Here is an 18,509-nt window from a genome sequence, read left to right on the forward strand (position 1 = left end):
ACAAAGTTCAGCATAAAGCTGAAAAGAAACAAAAAAATTTACTCTGGCTCATAATTAGAAATAATTTATTATTAAGAACAAAGCAAACTGATGTCTAATTAATCTGTCATCTGAGAACCTGAATTCAGTTTTGTGTACCAGAATGCTGCTACTGCTATAGAAATGCATTTTGAACTTTTCCTAATAGGGCATGTGACTATTTTCTCTGGTTTTAGGAAGAATAAATATTTTTTAAAAAATACTGAAAAAGTGCTGGTCACTGCTTTAAATATGTATTTCCTGACATGACATTCTATTTCATGGTTGCATTTTTAAACACCAAGTCATCTAAATAAGAATTTCCACACATTTTGGATTAACAGTAAGTAAAGAAGTTTAGAACAGGGACTTCAAGGCAAAATTATACATTTTAAACAAGTAAAACATAATTCAGCTGTTAAAAATATAACAAAAGTTAATGATCTTAGAAGACACAAATTACTTCTGCTTTATGTGTCAGGAGATACCAGGACAAGCCTAAGCTAGTGAGAGGCACTAGTTAGAGAACAGATATGAAAAATTATTTCAGTAGTATTTTAAACTCTGATTCAAAAGCTCCTGAAAACTGTGATTGGTGAAAGAATTCAATCTACAGGTATGGGATTCCTCTTCTCTGGTTATTAAGAAGTTAATGCAGAATTTTTATTTTTATTTGGAGAGCCTTTAAGTCCTAGTTCAGACTTTCTTATTGTTCTGTGAAAATGACAACACCTAGAGCTGCACTAAACACTTCTTGTGTTGTAAATGTAGGGAAGGTAGTTAACAGGCAAGCTAAAAAATCCTTACCCATGTGTAGCAACTTTCTTTTATACGTTTTTCAACGGAAGACTCCCTTATCTTTCCATCGAATGCTACAATAGGCTGCTTTTGTTGCATGTTTCTAGCAGCCCATTGTACCCAGTGCACCAGAGCTGCGTGGCCTGAGGCCAGGAAGGAAGGTGTGGAACACGTCTTCACAGGTCAATTTCCACTCTCCAAGTTTTCAAGTATTTGAGAGAAGGTCATGTTACAGCACAGATTTACATAGCAGACAAATTACATGACTGCCTGTTCTCAGCATTTCATAATTTCAATAGAAAAATTAGGTCAAATGAAAGGGAGGAAGAATAACCCTATCCTTTCATGCTAGTCAGAAAATTAAACAAAAAACTTATTTAGCTGGGGTTCTTGCCAAAATCTTGGTAAAAATCTGCACTAGCAGTAAACACAAATTAAAAGTATAACATTTACCATTCTTTTACAAATTTTTTTTTTTGGTTCCTCCAAACGACCACAAACAAACCCCAAAATTTGCTCTATTCTTGTTTTAAAACACTGGTTTTACTATTAGTCCAAAACAAATATATTTTTACAAACATGCATACTATGAAGGAATGAGTTAGTAACTTCAAGGGCTTTCCCCCACAGCCTGACAGTCTAGTAAGAGCGTTAAAAGAGGGAACTGCTCTTTCTATAATCTGTCCAGAAGAAAAGAATAACTTCATATGGCTTCCCCCCCCACCCTCAGCATAAAATACACTGCACTTGAAAAATGGCAATATTGGCCAGCCTCAGCACTGCCTGAACTCTATGTTTATTCTAGACAGAGACTAAAATTACAGTGTTCATATTTGGCATTCTTTAACTAGAAATTCACAATTTTTTTTTTTTTTTTTCAGAAAACAACACTATGATATTTTCAGGATAACTACAAAATTACTTGCCAAGAGCAGCTCAGGGTATCATAATGTGAAAGACAAATCTGAAGTGTTCAGGTATGTACCCATACAAGCATAACTTACAAGGTAAATAATTGCACACAAATGCCTATTAGTATACAGTTAAAATATGCTAATCATTATCCTTGGTAGCTTTCAGGATTTGTTTCAACAGAGTCAAAGACTTGTAGGGTTTATTCTGGCATTTTGTTGATGCTCTTACTGAGCAAGCAGAAAGAATAAATATTAACAAAGAAATTACTGGCTTCAATAACTTTAATTAGGCTTAACATTATTTCAGTTTCTAAAAATGCCAAATATGAAATCCGACTTACTTTCAGCAGAAAGAAAACTTTTAAGCTGCTGCATATTTAAGAAGGGCTGTAGTTTTAAGGAACTGCTGAACAAATTTTTGAAGACAGAGTCACGGTTAGCTGTTCACTAGGTTTTATGTACATTTCATACATATTAAACATGTAAAAAAGAGGAAACACAACTTTTTGTGTAATCTGTCATTTTCCCCATTTACTAACACAAACTCCTCCCTTAGTGAGGGAGGAATTTTACCGAAAGCTTCAGCTTAGCCTGTTGCATCTCTGCAGCTGAAAATTCAGATGAAAAATATGGGAGCTTTTTTTCTCTAACACAAAAGGAACTTTTGGGAACATTTCCGAAGGACACCAGAAAGCTTGTCTAGCATACAATGGTTCCTTACTCAGCAGAGCCCTCCAAACAAAGAGGAACAGATGCACAACTGGTATTAATAACAAAACATCTCCTCCCTCTGTTAAGTCAAGAGAGGACAGCTAAGGACAAATACAGTTTGAGGGTACTTACCTACTCGGAAGTTAGTGGCTGTCAGCGTGTCAGCAGCATGGCCGTTTTCACTGATGAGGGTGGTTGTATTTCCCTTCTCACAGTTGTTCTGACAGTTGCCTTTGGTACAAGTCACTTTACAGATGCTGGGTGTAAAGACCACCTTGATGCGACCAGTGTGATTTCCCACTGTCAGCGGAGGCAAAGAAAAAAAGAAAAATAAACAGATCACTTTGGTATCCATTGATTTCCTTCAAAAAGTTTTTGGGAAGAAAAAAAAAAGGCACGGGGGGGAAGGCGACAGGTCTACAGGAGGAGGGCAGTCTGCAGTGCTCTCTCATAGATCTCCAGTGGTGTCTCTGAAACAGGAGTAGGAAGCTTAGCAAACAGAACTCCGGGATCTGCTCCAAAACCACATTTAAAGTCAAGTCACTGGAGTGGGATTAGTAATCACAATGCTGCACTTTATTCACAGGCAGACAAAGAGCAATACCAAGGGCATGACAGCTTAAATAGCCAACCCTGACAGGCAGATGTAATGTAAAGAGCTGGCTGTGCACCTAGAGGTGAATAAACTCTTGTGTACTCCTACATACTTTTCCTGTTTCTGCACTTATTAAGTCACTATTTGTAGCTCAACCCCTGGAAACGTTTTAGGCATGCGGCATGTCTGAAAACATCTGTCTCAAATCTCCTGGCACCCCAGCCTGAAAGTGGTCAAAACTTGTGACGCAGCCGCCTGGACCCGTTTTTTCTTCGCAGTTTTTTGGCACTAGTTTTCCACAAGAATTTACATATTATAGACTGAGCTCTACTGTCAGCCTTTGTTTCAGTAATAAATAGCTCAGAGAAAAGAGTGAGAAGTATCAGTGCTTTAAAGTACTGAGATCAAAGATTAAAAATGGCTAGATTCTCTTTTTTTATATACTTCCCTATAGTCATTTAAAAAAACTTGAATGTAATAAAGACTGCACAAGCACTAATTTGTTATTAAGCTAGTTATAAGAATTTCTTCTTACAGAATTATATGTAAAATCAGATATATTTGATCCTACATCTAGCAGCTGAAGACAAAACTGTATTAAAACTACTTATTAGGAAAAACAGGGAAAATAACAGATTCCATTATGAAACTATTTAAAAAGAAAACATTTTGTCCTCTGCATACTACAAAAAAATTCAGCAAGTTCTTCAAAATATATCATAGCATCTTTGTGGAAACTATTAATAAGTACTTTCATATCAAACTTAAGAAGGACAAGAAATGATGCACAGAAAGAGAAGAATCTTCTTCCTGATGTCATCAAAATAAAAAAGTTGCTGGATAGTTGCCTAACCTACTTCATGAAATACCTTCCAGACAAATATATTTTTTTGAAAATATCAAGAAAATCTTACAAATCTTTCTATTTAAAAGAATATAAAGCCTCCTTATTTCTGGCTCTTGATAAACAAATTTAAGCAATTTTGCTGATTGTTTTGTCTACAGTAAAGGCATTGCTCTACTTGCACAGCAGCTGTAGTGCAGATGCTCCCACCTTATTCTCCATAAACAATGCTTAGAAAATGAAGAGCCCTGACAGAATCAAGAATAAAAAATTTTGATCAAAGGCTAATATGCTAATATTGTGATTTAGAAGACATCTTTGATTCCAAGATGCCATGCATTTCTTACAAAAATGAATACACCTTAAACAGATATAAGGGACCTATGAACTGCTGAGGGTAGAACTTCAAAGCTTTGCTTTTTTAAAGCATAGCTTCAAAAGCAAAATTGCCATCTTTGTATTTTACTTGCATAGTTTTATATATATATATATATATATATATATATTTTCCTATAAAACAGTCCATTTTATGTATTATATTTTCAGACATTTTAGCAATACTTTTCCTTTAGGATGTGATCTAATTATAAAAACAGGGATAGTTGAGTCAGAAAAGTCAGTCCTGCCTACACTGTAGAAACCAGTATTGGGGGACCCAGAGAAGCTTTCTGGCTTAGCTGAAAAAAAAAATAATAATTTGCCATTGTCAGTGTTGGAAGGACAGAAAATGCAGAGTCAATCTGACTGCAAACACTGAAACTGAATGGTCACATGGTTTGCATTGCTACGGCATCGGGAAGGAACATGGGAGAAAAGCAGAGGCCATGTGGCTCCGATTCTTCTACCTGACACCCAGAGATGTTTTGCACAAATCAAGTACACTTCCTACATAGAAATATTCTGTGCAATGTGCCCACAAAGAACAGAAGGTTTGACCATAGTCCCACCACAGCCCCTGCCATGACCGTGGTTAATGAGTTCTAAGTACTGCCATTTTCTGTCTAGCCAGGAGATGAAAATTCGACATGAAATTGTGCAGGGACAGACAGACAGGTTTGTTGCCCTCACCCCACAGAGGGACACCTTTCAGTAAGTCTTGTCCCCTCAGCTCTGCTGAGTGTTGTCTTGGGACATAAAGCTCGTGAAGCCAATAGCGTTCTTAGTGCTAAATAGACCTACTCTGCAGTTAATGCATTTGGCACCAGCAATTCAGAAGAAACATCCACATTCAATAAAATGTGATTTGTGAACCCAAGCAGCTCTTTTGAATGTGACCCAACTTAAAGTGCAATAGATTGTCTGCACACCCAGCGTCAGCCCCATAGTTATATTTCTGAATAGTAAAGATGAAATTAAATCATCATTTAATTCTCTTTCACAGTATTCAGTACTATATTGAGTGCTGAGCTATCGTAAGAACACTTGGGCATAGTGTTCACAACAACAACAATTTCAAAATAATTTTTATCACATAGTTTAGATTTTACCAGAAAATCCTGTAGCACAATTGTTCTAGTAAAAGAGATGCCTTTTTATGAGAGTCAACAGAAATTGTAATATTTGCTTCTCAATGCTTTTGGATGAGAAAATACTAGTATCTAAGTTTGGGAGTACTAGTAGTCAAAGAGTACTTTCAAAACCACAGATCAATATTTAGAGAGCTGGAGAATAAAACAATGTTTAAATGGAGTTTTTCAGGAAGAAGTCTTAAAAACAACATGATGGAAGCCCTAGCCCCTACAAATATTCAAATCATTATTCAGCAAAGCTTTTCATAGAATATCCTGAGTTAGAAGCTACTTACACAGAGTCCAAATCCTGGCCCTGCACAGGACCAACCCAAGAGTCACACCATGCGCCTGACAGCTTTGTCCAAATGCTTCTTGAACTCTGTCAGGCTGGTGCTGTGACCCCTGCCCTGGGGAGCCTCTTCCAGTGCCCAACCACCCTCTGGGAGAAGAACCTTGTCCTAATATCCAACCTAAACTGTTGTATTGCATTAAATAGTTATTTAGTTATTTGCACTGGGGGTTTGGTAATTTGCACTGTTCGCATGATTTGTATCCTATCACAACATGGTCTTCCCCTTCCCACCACCCCATCAATGTTGGTGGTCTCTCCCTGATTTACCCTTCCCCTTGCCCTTCTCACTTGTATCCCATTGGCTGTTGCCCCCTTCCTCCGCCCCACCTTCCCCTCAGCTCAAAATCCCCCTGGGAGAAGGCCACTGTCTCTCTTCCACCTGGGAAGCCAACTGGACAACTTGGTGTCTTCTACTAATAAATAGGACCCGGTACTCAAGTGGAGAACAGCGCTTCTTGTCTTTTGCCTTTTGTCCTATGTAAGACCCTGTGGGCTGGGGTCCATAGCTAGCCAGGTTGGACCCGAACAGCCCATCAGACATGAATTCTTACACTAAACCTCTCCTGACACAGCTTCAGACCCTTGTCTAGAGTCCTGTCCCTGCTTACCACGGAGCAGAGATCAGACCCTGCCCCTCCTGTTCCCCTCACGAGGAAGCTGTAACTGCAGTGAGGTCTGCCCTCAGTCTCCTCCAGGCTGAACAGAACAAGTGACCTCAGCTGCTCCTCAAAGTCCTTCCTATTTCATGGCCCTTTTTTGAACACCGTCCAATTGCTTTATAGGCTTCCTATAGTGTGGCACCCAAAACTGCATTGAAGAACACTGACCCTAAATTGTACCCATGCAGACACCCAGTAGTCACCCAGTCACCAGCCTGATGTAACCCCATTTACTACAACCCTTTGTGCTTGACCTGTCAGCTGGTTGGTGAACCATCACATGATGTGTTTATCTAGCTGTCTGCTAGTTATTTTGCTGTAAAGCAAATTCTCAGATATTCCAGTTTTGATAGTTGCAAAGAAACAGAAATAAGACACCTTCATATTCTTTAGACATGGGAAGATTTTCTCCTTCTTTCTTAGATTTATGAAGACTGTAGAAACACTTAGCTTGTTCTCCCTCCCTAGCAGGCAACAGCTTTTAACTTGAATTCTTTTAAAGACATTTAGGATAGATACAAAGCTAATTATGACCTCTGAACTTAAAAACTAACCCGTGTTTGACAAGATGATTCAAGACAGAGATGTCACTATCATTCTTTTCTGCAGTTGCAGAGAAGTAAACAGTACTATCCTCACAGATTCTGAGGCTTAGGGACCTTAACAGTGAGCTTAATACATGCAGATCCAATTTGAAAAAAAGACCACAAGCCTTTCTCCTGAAAGGAAGCTTTTAGCAGAAACTTCAAATTTAGACTCTTGGGCTTCCTCGTATCTCTTCTGTATTCCCCCCTACCCCCACCCCCCTTTCTCCAAAGAGGAAAACTCAATTCTAAATGAGAAACCATCCTTCAACATCTGTTAGCTGATTTTGCAGTATTAATCCTAAACCCCACAATTTCATGCTAGGAAGCGACTGGTACTGCTACAGCCTTGACCTCTTTTGACTTTGGACTAGCTCATATTAAAGGACAGTATATTTTTAAGGAAGCATTCAGAGTATTTTCTTCAAACTCCAGAGCCTCTACTGGTGATGCCATTGTGACATAAGCATGACAAAAATGTGCTGTCACCATGACATTTCACGAAAAATCCTCTGCCAGGATTTTTCCCCTCCTGAGGAGCTGAGTGCCTCAGGAAAGAAATGCAAACAATAACTATCTGCTGCTGTGGAATGCAACAGGTGCAGCTGTGATTGGTGCATGTTGGTTGTTTCTAATTAAGAGCCAATCACAGATGCAGCTGCATCGGACTCTGAGAGTCACAAGATTTTATTATCCTATTCTATTCTTGTTCTTTGTAGCCTTCTGATCCTTCTTTTCTCTCTGTTCTTTTAGTATAGTTTTAATGTAGCATTTTAGTATAATATATAATATAATAAATCAGCCTTCTGAGAAAATGGAGTCAAGCCTCATGTCTCCGCACATGGGGTGTTCGCAGCAATAATCTGCAACCTAGATTACCTCAAATCCATTTTTGGAAAAAAAATTGATAACAACAACAAACCTGGAATAATTATATATATATGTATGTATAGACAGATGTAAATCAAACTCTTCTAGACCAGTTTTAAAGATGTGGATATGAAACACCTCACTATGCTCCTAAGTATAACAGCAGACTGAAGAAATACAAATATGAGACTAGATAAACTAACAAGTCTAAAAAAAAATAACAAAAGTAGAAGATGCAAACAACAAATAAATAGCAAAAATACTGACCAAAATGGCCAAACTAGAGACAGATTGTTGTTTTAATAAAGACAGGACAGTCAAGATGACTAATACTGGATAAAACTTCATCCCTCAGTTAGACAACAAATCCACAATGAGATTCAGCCAACAGCGCCATCATCCTGCCTCCTAGTCCAGGCTCACTTGTACTTGAGAGCTCTGTGATACATTTGTCAAAAGACATCAGTGGAAGAATGTACCCATAATTTCCCAAATCTGTAAAACTCTTGAGCCAGATTTAAAAAAAAAAAAAAAAAGAAGGATGTCTGGGTAAAGTGATGAGATTTTAGTTGAAAGTTGGCATGATATGTATGTGATTTTTTTCCATCTCCGTAAGTCACTATGATATTAATATCATGAACACAGCAAACCCCCGCTGTGATAAATTTATGATTTAGCAACAACTGCAGGAGAACTGGAAAATGCAAGCAAAAGGATTTCTTAATAGAACCCTTTCTGCTCCCACTATCCATTATGACAATTTCCCACCCCGCATTAGCAAAAAAGGTGAAGTAGTTAAGACAGGGCAGGTGGCAGGTTTTATGTTAGGTGGTCACAAGAGCTTACACAGCCATGCCTGGAAAGAATTGTGTAAGGGGAAGGATTCCTCCTCAGCCTCCTGAGTTGCTGTGTAATGCATCTCAGACTGTTTCCTCCTAGAAGAATTTCTATAAACACTTCTTTTCCTTGGGTTTATGGCTGCTCTCACAGCTCCAACATTCTGACAGAACTCAATAGCTGCAGTGGTGCTCAGATGATTTGTGGCATGTCCCTGTTTTGCAGGAAAACAATATTGAAACTGGACTGCCATTCAGTTAAATAGATAACTACATAGATCAAGGGGGAAAAGAGAATAAAATCTTTTAATGTGTCCATAACATTGATGTTATTTGTGTGATGGTTTTGTGCTTCACAGTGATCTAACCAAAAGGATTCACAATAAAAAAAAATTTAAAAATCACAAGCAGTGGCTTCTACCAGCTGAGTACACTGGTACGTACTTATGGCTTATGGACACATCTCCCATATTCCTTGAACACAGATTTCTAAAACTATTTTAAGAAGGCAGTTTGGGGGGGGGGGGGGGGGGGGGGGGTTTTCCTGGTTTTTGGGTTTTTTTTTTTTTTGGAGTTCTCATGGTTTCATGGTTTTGTTTCTTGTTGGTTTTTTTTTTTTTTTAATGCCTTCACTTATGACAAATATCCTGAGGCAAATCTCCTAAGGAAACAGAACTAGCAGAACTATAGACATTCCATCAGTACCTCTAGTAATGATATACACTGCTCTCTTTTCATGACATTCTACTTCTGCACTGATCCCAGTATGTTTTCATATGTTTATATACACAGTGTGTCATCATATCTGAAGATTCTATTTTAAAATTACATCCTCTTCACAATGAGAATAGATTGTTTCAGGCTATTTTACATTTTCAAATTATAATCATGATGCATGAAGAGAGCATTTAAAATTGAATCTTCTAAAATCAAACCAAATTAGCTTTTAAGCAGCTAATACATTCAACATTTTACATTCTTTGATGACCAGCACCCTCTCCTTTTTCTTAGCTAAATGCTGACACAAAAAACCAAAAAGAACCCAAAAGAAGCAGAAGGAAATTACTTATTTCCTAAAAAAGGTGTCTCCCAGTTATTTCATCGATCCACCTGGTTCAGTCCTTACACTAGATATGCTTGTTCAGCTAAAAGGAAAAATGACATTGTATAAAAATCAACCACACAAGTAAGATAGCTAAGCTCTTAGGACTATTGTCAAATGACCTCTTAACACTTTTGACAATATATGAGGAAGTTCGGTCTTGTCACCACTTAGTCATCAATTTAAAATAAAATTAAAAAACCCAACCAACAAATACAAAACTAGTTTCCAAAGATCAGAACAAGTTGAACTTAGCTGTCATAGAACTTAGAAATAGCATAATCTAGAAGATTTATAATGCTTGGAGCTAAAGGATAAAAAAACAAACAAACAAACAAACAAAAAAAACCAAAAAACAAACAAACAAACAAAAAACACCAGGAAAAAAAAAAGAAAATAAAAAGAGAAAGATACACTAGATTGACATACAGGCCAGAGGCAGCTCTTCCCTAAATTTTTGATTACACATTGAGAGAAATACAGGCTTTAAAAGGCACAGAAAGGGCTGAAAGAGATTCTTAAGGTCACTTAATCTCTCCTACCTTCATTTTCCCTACCTTCATGTTTGGGATAAAACAGTAACATTAAACAAAAGGTTTGTCCAGACCATCTTCAAACCCTTTCTATTATGCAGATTCCACAGCCTCCCTGAAGAATTTATGCCAGCACTTCAGCCTTTCTTATTGTAAAGGTATTCCTAATACGTAACCCACATTTCCCCTGTAGCAACTCTAGCAAACTCATGCCCTGCTTTATCTACAGCAAACTTTAACAAAACATTATTCCTCTGTGGATCATTTTCTAACATACTTGAAGACCACTGCCATCAATCTCCCTCAGTCTCATTCTGACCAGACCAAAGCCACCTAAACATTCAGTCAAACAGCCCATATTTTGCAGATCTACATATATTTAATTTTGTTTTTGATACCAGTGACTTGGTCCTCTTCTTTGTTCACAAACCCTGTCCAAAACCACACTATACTGCAGCTGAGGTCTGATCAATGGTGGGGAGAGCAGCAGAATTACTTAACACAGCTTTCCATAAAATGCTTCTATGATTTTAATTTATTTTTGTCTCCCAACAATGCACTGATACTTCACACCCAGAACCAATCTGCAGGCTAGGCCAAAGGGGCACACATCTACCAAATACCTTTCTGATCTGTTGATACAGATATCGTCCCAGTAAAACAAATACAGAACATCCCTTGCACAACCTTAGCAGGACCGAACTCAACGCTTACTCTGCTCTGAGCACTGGAGTAAAATCTCCTGCATTCAAATCTTGCCCATCTGAAAATCATGCAGAATATAAGTCTTAATCTTTCTGTAACAGTCACAAGCACAAACAAGTCTGAAAACAACATGGATTAACTAAAGACAAGACACAGCTGTTGAGTAATTTGATTTTTGGCTTCAATATGCAATGCCTACCTTTGCTCTTTGCAGAAACTTGGTTACTGTTAACTAGGTCACCTTACAGCACATAAGCATTGGGAGAAATTAGACATGTCAATGAAATTAAAAATAAGATGATCCAGATTTATTTCATCCAAGATCCAATGCCTTCTCTAATGCTTAAGAGTACACCCCCAGTTCTGCATGAGGTGAGGTGTATGTGTGCACATCCACCCAGTCAAACATTTTGAGCAAGATGACAGCATGGCAAGCTGATTTAACATGTCTAGACACCTGTAGGAACACATTATTGAAATGTAATTAGTTTAGCACTCCTACTTTTTGTTATTTCTGTACTTCATATTTTTGCTATTTGTATGATGTTGTTCATGTATTTCAATACAACTTAACCTTTGATATTTCATCACTTCTCAAGTACTCAGTTCTATTGTCTTGATGCAAACTAAAAGGCTTCCAAAAAAAAAAACCAAAACATGATCCAACTATTTAATATGACAGTAATTGAAGAGAGACATGCACTGATATTTTTGTTGCCATTCTTACTGCCACTATTGCTATTACACACACTTCTCTAGATACCTATTTCAGACTAACCATGTCTCTACATCTTCACATCACTTCTTCCTTCTGTCTTGCTCAGAAGCTCCTACCACAATCTTCTCCCTGCAATCAGAACTGAGCTCTCAGACTTCTTACTTCCATCTCGCCCTTGTTTTCTCTACCCTTTTTTTAAGCCCTGCTTGCTTCTTCAGCATGCTTGACAAAGAGGAAAAGAACTCACTTCAAAAGAAAATTTGATGCGTCCAGGAAGCATCAGGTAGGAAGCTTCCAGGAAGGAAGAAGGTAACTGAAAAGAAAATAACTGAGAAAGACTTCTCCCGTTCCTGATTATCACAGGGATACAATCTCTTCCTTGCTTCCTGTAAAGGAATGGAACAGAGACTTTCCACTATCTTCCTCATCACCACCTCCACCATTCTCCAAAACACTTGACAATTTTTAGTAGTCTATTCTAGGAGAGGCAAATAACCCACTCTTCAATTATCTTAATCTCAGTTTAAAATAGAGATGAGTGCGAACAGTGTACTGTTTAAAGTATTAACTACAGCAACACTTGTTTCATTCAAGTAGGTTTCCTCTATTAATTCTGATAAATTCCAAAAAATATCTCTACTATCTGCAACAGCTTTTTTTTTGGTGTTTTCTGTGGATGGCTTCACTTAAAAGTACCAAAAGAGCATATGCAGGCACAAGTGCTGAGATTGTTTAGAATGACCTAACTGTGTTTACATGCCACAAGCTCTTTGCTGATAAATTCTCTCACTGACACAGCCCTTTAGAGCAAGAGAGGAATTCACAGAAATTACATTCAATTTTGGAAACCCATAGTGTTTCCAAAAAATCACACAAATTTGAAATCTGAGGTCTCTGCCAGCAGGTTTTATGAATCACCTTTTGTCTTCTTTCTCTTTTTGACCACTACAAGGATTTTTTACATACAAAGCTCAGGCAATGAACATCCTATCTTAAACTACAGCCATTCTCCCTGGTAATGAGATACATAACTATCATTTTCCTTCACATAGTTGAGAGTGATCCAGAAAAAGGTACCAACCCAAACAGAACATGCAGTGTGGTTTGATGTCTGATGGAATGGCTTCAACTCACTTCAAAAAACTTATTGGACAATAATTCTTTTAAACTGTACTGCATTTATTTTGTTTAAATAAATTATATTTAAACTAGATCCACAAATGTTTATGATGATAAATAGCTACACTCTAGCCTCGAGTTATACCACTTAGCAGTCCTAGGTCTCTTTTCCAAGGGATGAGAGATAGTGATTGCATGGAGCAAGCAGAGCATTGAACAGGAGTGTGCCCAACCCATTCCAAAGTAAATGTTGATGGCCTAAGACTGCTTAGTTCAAATCTTTAGCTCAAGACTGCTTAGTTTAGGGCTCAGACACTTTTCTTTGAAGAACTACATGACTTCACTACAGCTGGATTCCAGACACCACTCTGACTGCTGTAGCAGTCCTTGGGGAGCTTAATCCGGCAGGAGAGTTCAGATGAGCGTACTTCTAAGGATAGGCAGGCAGTTATTGCTTCAGCTGCAATTTCAAATATGAATTACACAAAACATTAGCACCCAGATGGCCTGTATTTCCCAGAGTGAAGTACTTGTCCTGAAATAGAACTTCAAGCTCTTCAAGAGGCTCATGCTTGAGCTCACATCAGTGCTTCACGTTCAGGGCTGGATACTACACCAGCTGTAAGCACAGCATTCAGGTGAACAAACCTTCTTGGGCTTCCATTCAAATTATCCAGCTTCTTAGGTACCTAAGACTGGACCTGGACCCAAAAGGCTCTCACTTGAGTGATATGGTAACAAAGGCCCAAAAGTCACAGACATACATCCATTGAGACACAGACATACATCCAAGGCACAGAGTTAGTGTTACAATCCTCATCTCAGCTGTAATAAAGCAGCAGTAACTTTACAGCCCACCACAAGCAATTTTCCACTGATGAAAGCTGCTGCAATGCACACTCTGATAATGAAGTCAACCTCTTTACACACAAACTTACAACCATACAGGAGCTCTAATATTACCAGCTAAACAGTGCCACTGTCCACTTTATAAACAGGACTCTTTCACTAGGTGGTCTGAATTTGGTGTTATACACTGAGAATGAGACTCACTGCCACCTGAAATTATGTGCTCATCTCAAGTTATGCCTTTTGCTTAAGGTTATTATTTAGGCTTCTTTCATGATAATAAGACAAATATTAGACAACAGTATTACAAGTCTCAAGCTGGAAGAGCATTTCTCAAGAAAATAAATTCTTGAGATAGAGTTTCTCCCTTCCAACATACACAACTCCCTCAAATGAGAAAAAAGTCTAAATTGCAAGAGTCAATGTTCATCATTTCTAGGAAGAATAGGGAATAAAAATTAAATTGATATTACCTTACTAAAGTATATCCACTTGACATTTCATTTCCTGAAGGGAAACAACCAAAAAGCACTAGGGAAGTCAACAAACTGTAAACAGTGACAAAGGACAGGACATAATGGAATTAAGTTATAAATGAATACAGCCGCCTCTGCATGCTGAATCACCATTAAAAATCTTCTCTCTCAGCAGTACATGAAGCCAAGATCTTTTTTTTTCCCCTAATTTTCTGAAGAGGGGAAAAAAATGACAACAGACATCCTTATGTCACTGATTCTGAAATCTCAGCTTCACAGGGTATGAACCTTCTTACAGTAATTTTTTTGTCAACATTTGTTCATTCCTTCTAGCACAGGCAATGGCACTGACAGAAGAGCACTTTCACATCTCCTATGAAGAAAACCAGACTCAGCTACTTGCAACAATCAGAATCAATTCTTGATATCAAAGACTTGTATTACAGCAACTCTGTAGTTAGCCAGGCTAAGGGACTTTTAATGTTTAAATGTGTGGGTTCAATAGGTCTCTATATCCACCTAAATTAACATCATAAAGACTTTCCCCTACAGAATTTTCTGGAAATCCTCTTCTTATCTTCTTGAGAAATTTTTGCTTTTGGAGCCAGTACTCTTTCATCTCAGAAGCTGAGATGCATTTGTCTCAGTCTGTGTTTTCCCAGCAATTACATGCTTTGAACTGATTTTAATTCTGTTTGCCAGATCACCATGTTTTTCCAACATTCCTCCTCATCTGCTGTATATCAGTCTCTGTACTTTAAAGCATGGAGATGAGAATTCATTTTTGGGTGAATGCAACATTTAAAATAGTTTCTATAAAAGAACCCAGCAGCCTCTGTCAGACAGACATTTATTTTCTAGTGAGCTCAGGGCCATAAAATCTTTTCAGAGTCCAGAGAGAAAAATACAGCACATTTTGGGGGGGTGCTGATTTTCTGGCCTCCTCAGTTGTGAGCCCTTTATGGATACACAAACAATCATGAAGACAGCTCAGCAAGGGTGTTGCTAGAATGCCTACAGCAACAGTATATTGAGTGAAATAGCTTGTATTTATACAGAGCTATTCTGTCTCCAAGGTTTTCAAAGAACTCCATAGTCTTTTATAATTGCTAAATAAACTGTATTCCTTTGTAGTTATTTTTTTCAGAATTTGTCACTGTTTTTTGAGGCAAAAGAAAAGTAAATGTGCTGCTTGGTTTGCTAGAGTTAGCTGCATTAATGTGAATCCTACATAACTCAAGTGATACCTAGAATTTAGCCTGTTGTTTCCAAGTCCTGCTGGAATCAAAAGTAAACGTTAACTCGTTGTTACAAATAACCATACTGTTCAATAGCAGGAATACTAATGCTCTTAAATGGCAGGGAGGAAAAGAATGCTTCACACTAGAATTGTTCTTTGAAAAAGCCCCAGTGTTGTTTTTGACCCTGGTGCTGACAGCAACAAAATTTCTTCTGAAACTTTTTAGCTTGTCTCTGAAAAATCTCTTCTGCCTCTGGAATGAAAGCACAGGCTTTGACCACACATGCATTTGAGAAAACAAAACAAAAACGTCCCCAACATTTACACACTTACCCCATTCCCTTGCAATTGACTATGCACAATTTTAGGAGCACTACACGAATGTCAGTTGTCATGAGTGACTGAAGCAAATTTGGCTCTACCTTCCCTCCAAACAGACTATGTTGTAATTGCTCAGTTATTTCTTAATGTTAGTCTTCTATGTGTTCATTCTGGTTTTATTCATCTCATTCTGCTGCCTGAACTTTGTTCAGAGTGTAGCCTTGAGATCCTCCCTTTAAATTCCCCAAAACTTCTAGTAGGGAATACTACTGCTGTTTAATATCCATAAATACATTGATAGGCACAAGTTACAAGGATCACAATACAATGATCTAGTTAAGACAAGCCAGAGAGAGAATTATTTTGCTGTTCATGAAGAGCAATTCCACAAAGCAATATCAAGAATGTAAAAGAGTATCTGACCCAGTGAAGATCAGGTGGAGTTTTTCCTCCAAAGAACTTGGGTAGAATGTCAAATCATACAGAAGCATTTATATGCAACACATATCATATCTCTGTGTGCACTTTTTAAAGCAGTAAAATATTTATGCTTTTTGCAGCTGTTTACCCATACTTCCTGGCAGGGAAATACTATTATTATGAAGTAAGTGTCACTTAATGAAGACAGAATGGTGCAATTTCACAAAAATAGTTTAAGTTGGAATTTCAAAGTGACACCTGCGATTTGCTCAAACCAATCTCTGAAGTCATCAGTGAAGCCAGCCTATGCAATTACTTATAAATTTACAGAGGACCTTCACTAAGTTACCAGTGTATTGTGCTGCCAATATAGGAAAGCTCTTGTTATGCCTGTCACATTTGGAACAGGATATTCTGTTCAGCACGTCACAGCTCTAAGTGCTAGGACGTTTTCTTCCACATTAAGCTTATTTCATGTGTATAAATTTGTGTAAAATATGATGCAATATAATGTATCCACAGTTAGAGGAGTTACACAACTTTCATATTGTTTCAGCTTCATCCTTACACAAGAATTTAAGAGTTGTCCACAGAACCATGAGCAGATCCTAAGAGTCCAGAAGTCATACAGCCATATTTGTCCAACTTCCAGCCACAAGACATACAACTAAGACACAGCAGGGTGCTGCAAGCCCAAATTCACTAAACCTTATGTGACCTTTACTACTTAAATTCAAGATGTTTTCATTTACTACCTATAATAGAGATGAGTTCTTTTTAATGAATTTTATAAAGAATTTTGGTGAAGACCAAAACAACCCAATCTACCTAAAAGAAAGTAGTTTTCCATTGTACTTATTTCTATCAATTTAACATGTAGCTTCAATTGCAAAATTCACATATTTCTCATATTGTCTTCCTGAAAAGAGAGATTAGCCTCATTTTCTTTCTTATCCTCCCTTCTTCCTTGGGATAACTTCATTATACAAACACATGCCTTATTTACTTCACATAATACAATTCCTGTTGTAGGTGAAGTACTCTTGAGTTTTTCTTCTGCTTTCAGTGCATTCTGTGGTTGCCTCAGTCACTAATTAATACATTTTCTCAATGTGCCTCTAAAACAGGGAAGTAGCGACATCATCATTGTTCTTATGAGGAGTTGTACCCTGGTGAGAGGGTGTATAAAATAGTCCTCCACATGCAGGCAAAACCAGACAACTGATTTCAGAAGCAGAAATTTAACTATTTTCAAAATATGCACAATGCCACTAAACACTAGCCCACAGAATTCTCAGGATGGGAAATGAAGTGTGTATTTAAATGCATTTTCTGAAGAACCGTATAGCAACCAGAAGTGGATAGAGTAAATCTGAGAACTTCCTAGCCTCTTCCTGCTGTAAAAAGCAGTTTCAACATAGCTATGCTGAAAGGAATTCCAGACTACATTTAGAATTTGTTTACTATCATATACATTTTAGACCAATAGAAACCACACAAAATTCCTTTAACTAATTTTGCTCAGCACTGCATTTATAAATCCAGGGATAGAAGCACTGATATTTAGAGGATTCATGCTCAATGACTAGTGGTTACTATTTAACAGTGTTATTAAGGGACTAGTAGGAAATTTCTGAGGTAGATGTACCTGAATTAGTAAAAAAATCTTCTTACTGTTTCATGGACGACCAGGTTGCAAATAGAACTTTATAGCTGACATTTCTGTGCTGCTGCCACTTCTACTATTAGAGAACTTTTCATTCTGAGGTTCCAAATACTTAGGCAGATTACAGGTGAAGTGTGACAGTATGCACTTTTAAGCAAGTCATACATCCCTTGAGAATTACTCAGAATTTGTACCCCACAGGACAGAAGTTCAAAATGCTTGACAGCAGCAATGCTACCTGTTACTGGCAGGTACTCAATTTCACATCCCAGGCTGACTTTAAATGCAGCCCCAGTGGCTTGCTGAATTTTCAAGCTCTGTTGATGTGTTACATAACCTTACAGTAAAATTCAGCGCAAAAGCCAAAAGAATAAACTATTTGCTGTTTTTAATCAGAGTACTATACTGCATGTTCAGAACATTATCAGAGAAGTGAAACTGCTTACAAATGCACCAGAGTAAAAATTCCAGAAGGCATCATGAATTAATTTTAATTGAAATCAGTTTTACCCCAGTATATCCAAAAGCTCATCTGAAAACACTGTGATGGGGCATTTAAAAATTACTGACTTCCTATAAATCAGAAAATGCTCAGAAGCACCTGGTCATGTTTGGCAGTTTTCTTCCCAGTTTACCAGTACCCCACATCTCATTTGTTTCTGCCAGGA

General features: G+C 37.7%; 1 protein-coding gene across 5 annotated transcripts in view; it reads right to left on the bottom strand.

The window, feature by feature from the left end:
- Positions 1–18,509, bottom strand: part of LTBP1 (latent transforming growth factor beta binding protein 1) — a 186,072-nt gene that overhangs the window by 117,632 nt on the left and 49,931 nt on the right. For 4 of the 5 annotated variants that reach the window (XM_041404347.1, XM_041404346.1, XM_041404344.1 and 1 more), the window contains exon 1: positions 2,574–2,869. In XM_041404347.1, coding sequence (XP_041260281.1) covers positions 2,574–2,796 — 223 coding nt within the window. In that variant the 5' untranslated portion in view covers positions 2,797–2,869. Of the gene's footprint in view, positions 1–2,573; positions 2,870–18,509 lie in introns of those variants that run through there. The other variant, XM_041404348.1, reaches the window with a different exon arrangement.

Source organism: Onychostruthus taczanowskii, unplaced genomic scaffold, assembly GCF_017590055.1.
Source record: "Onychostruthus taczanowskii isolate IOZ18803 unplaced genomic scaffold, ASM1759005v1 scaffold21, whole genome shotgun sequence".
Classification (NCBI taxonomy): domain Eukaryota; kingdom Metazoa; phylum Chordata; class Aves; order Passeriformes; family Passeridae; genus Onychostruthus; species Onychostruthus taczanowskii.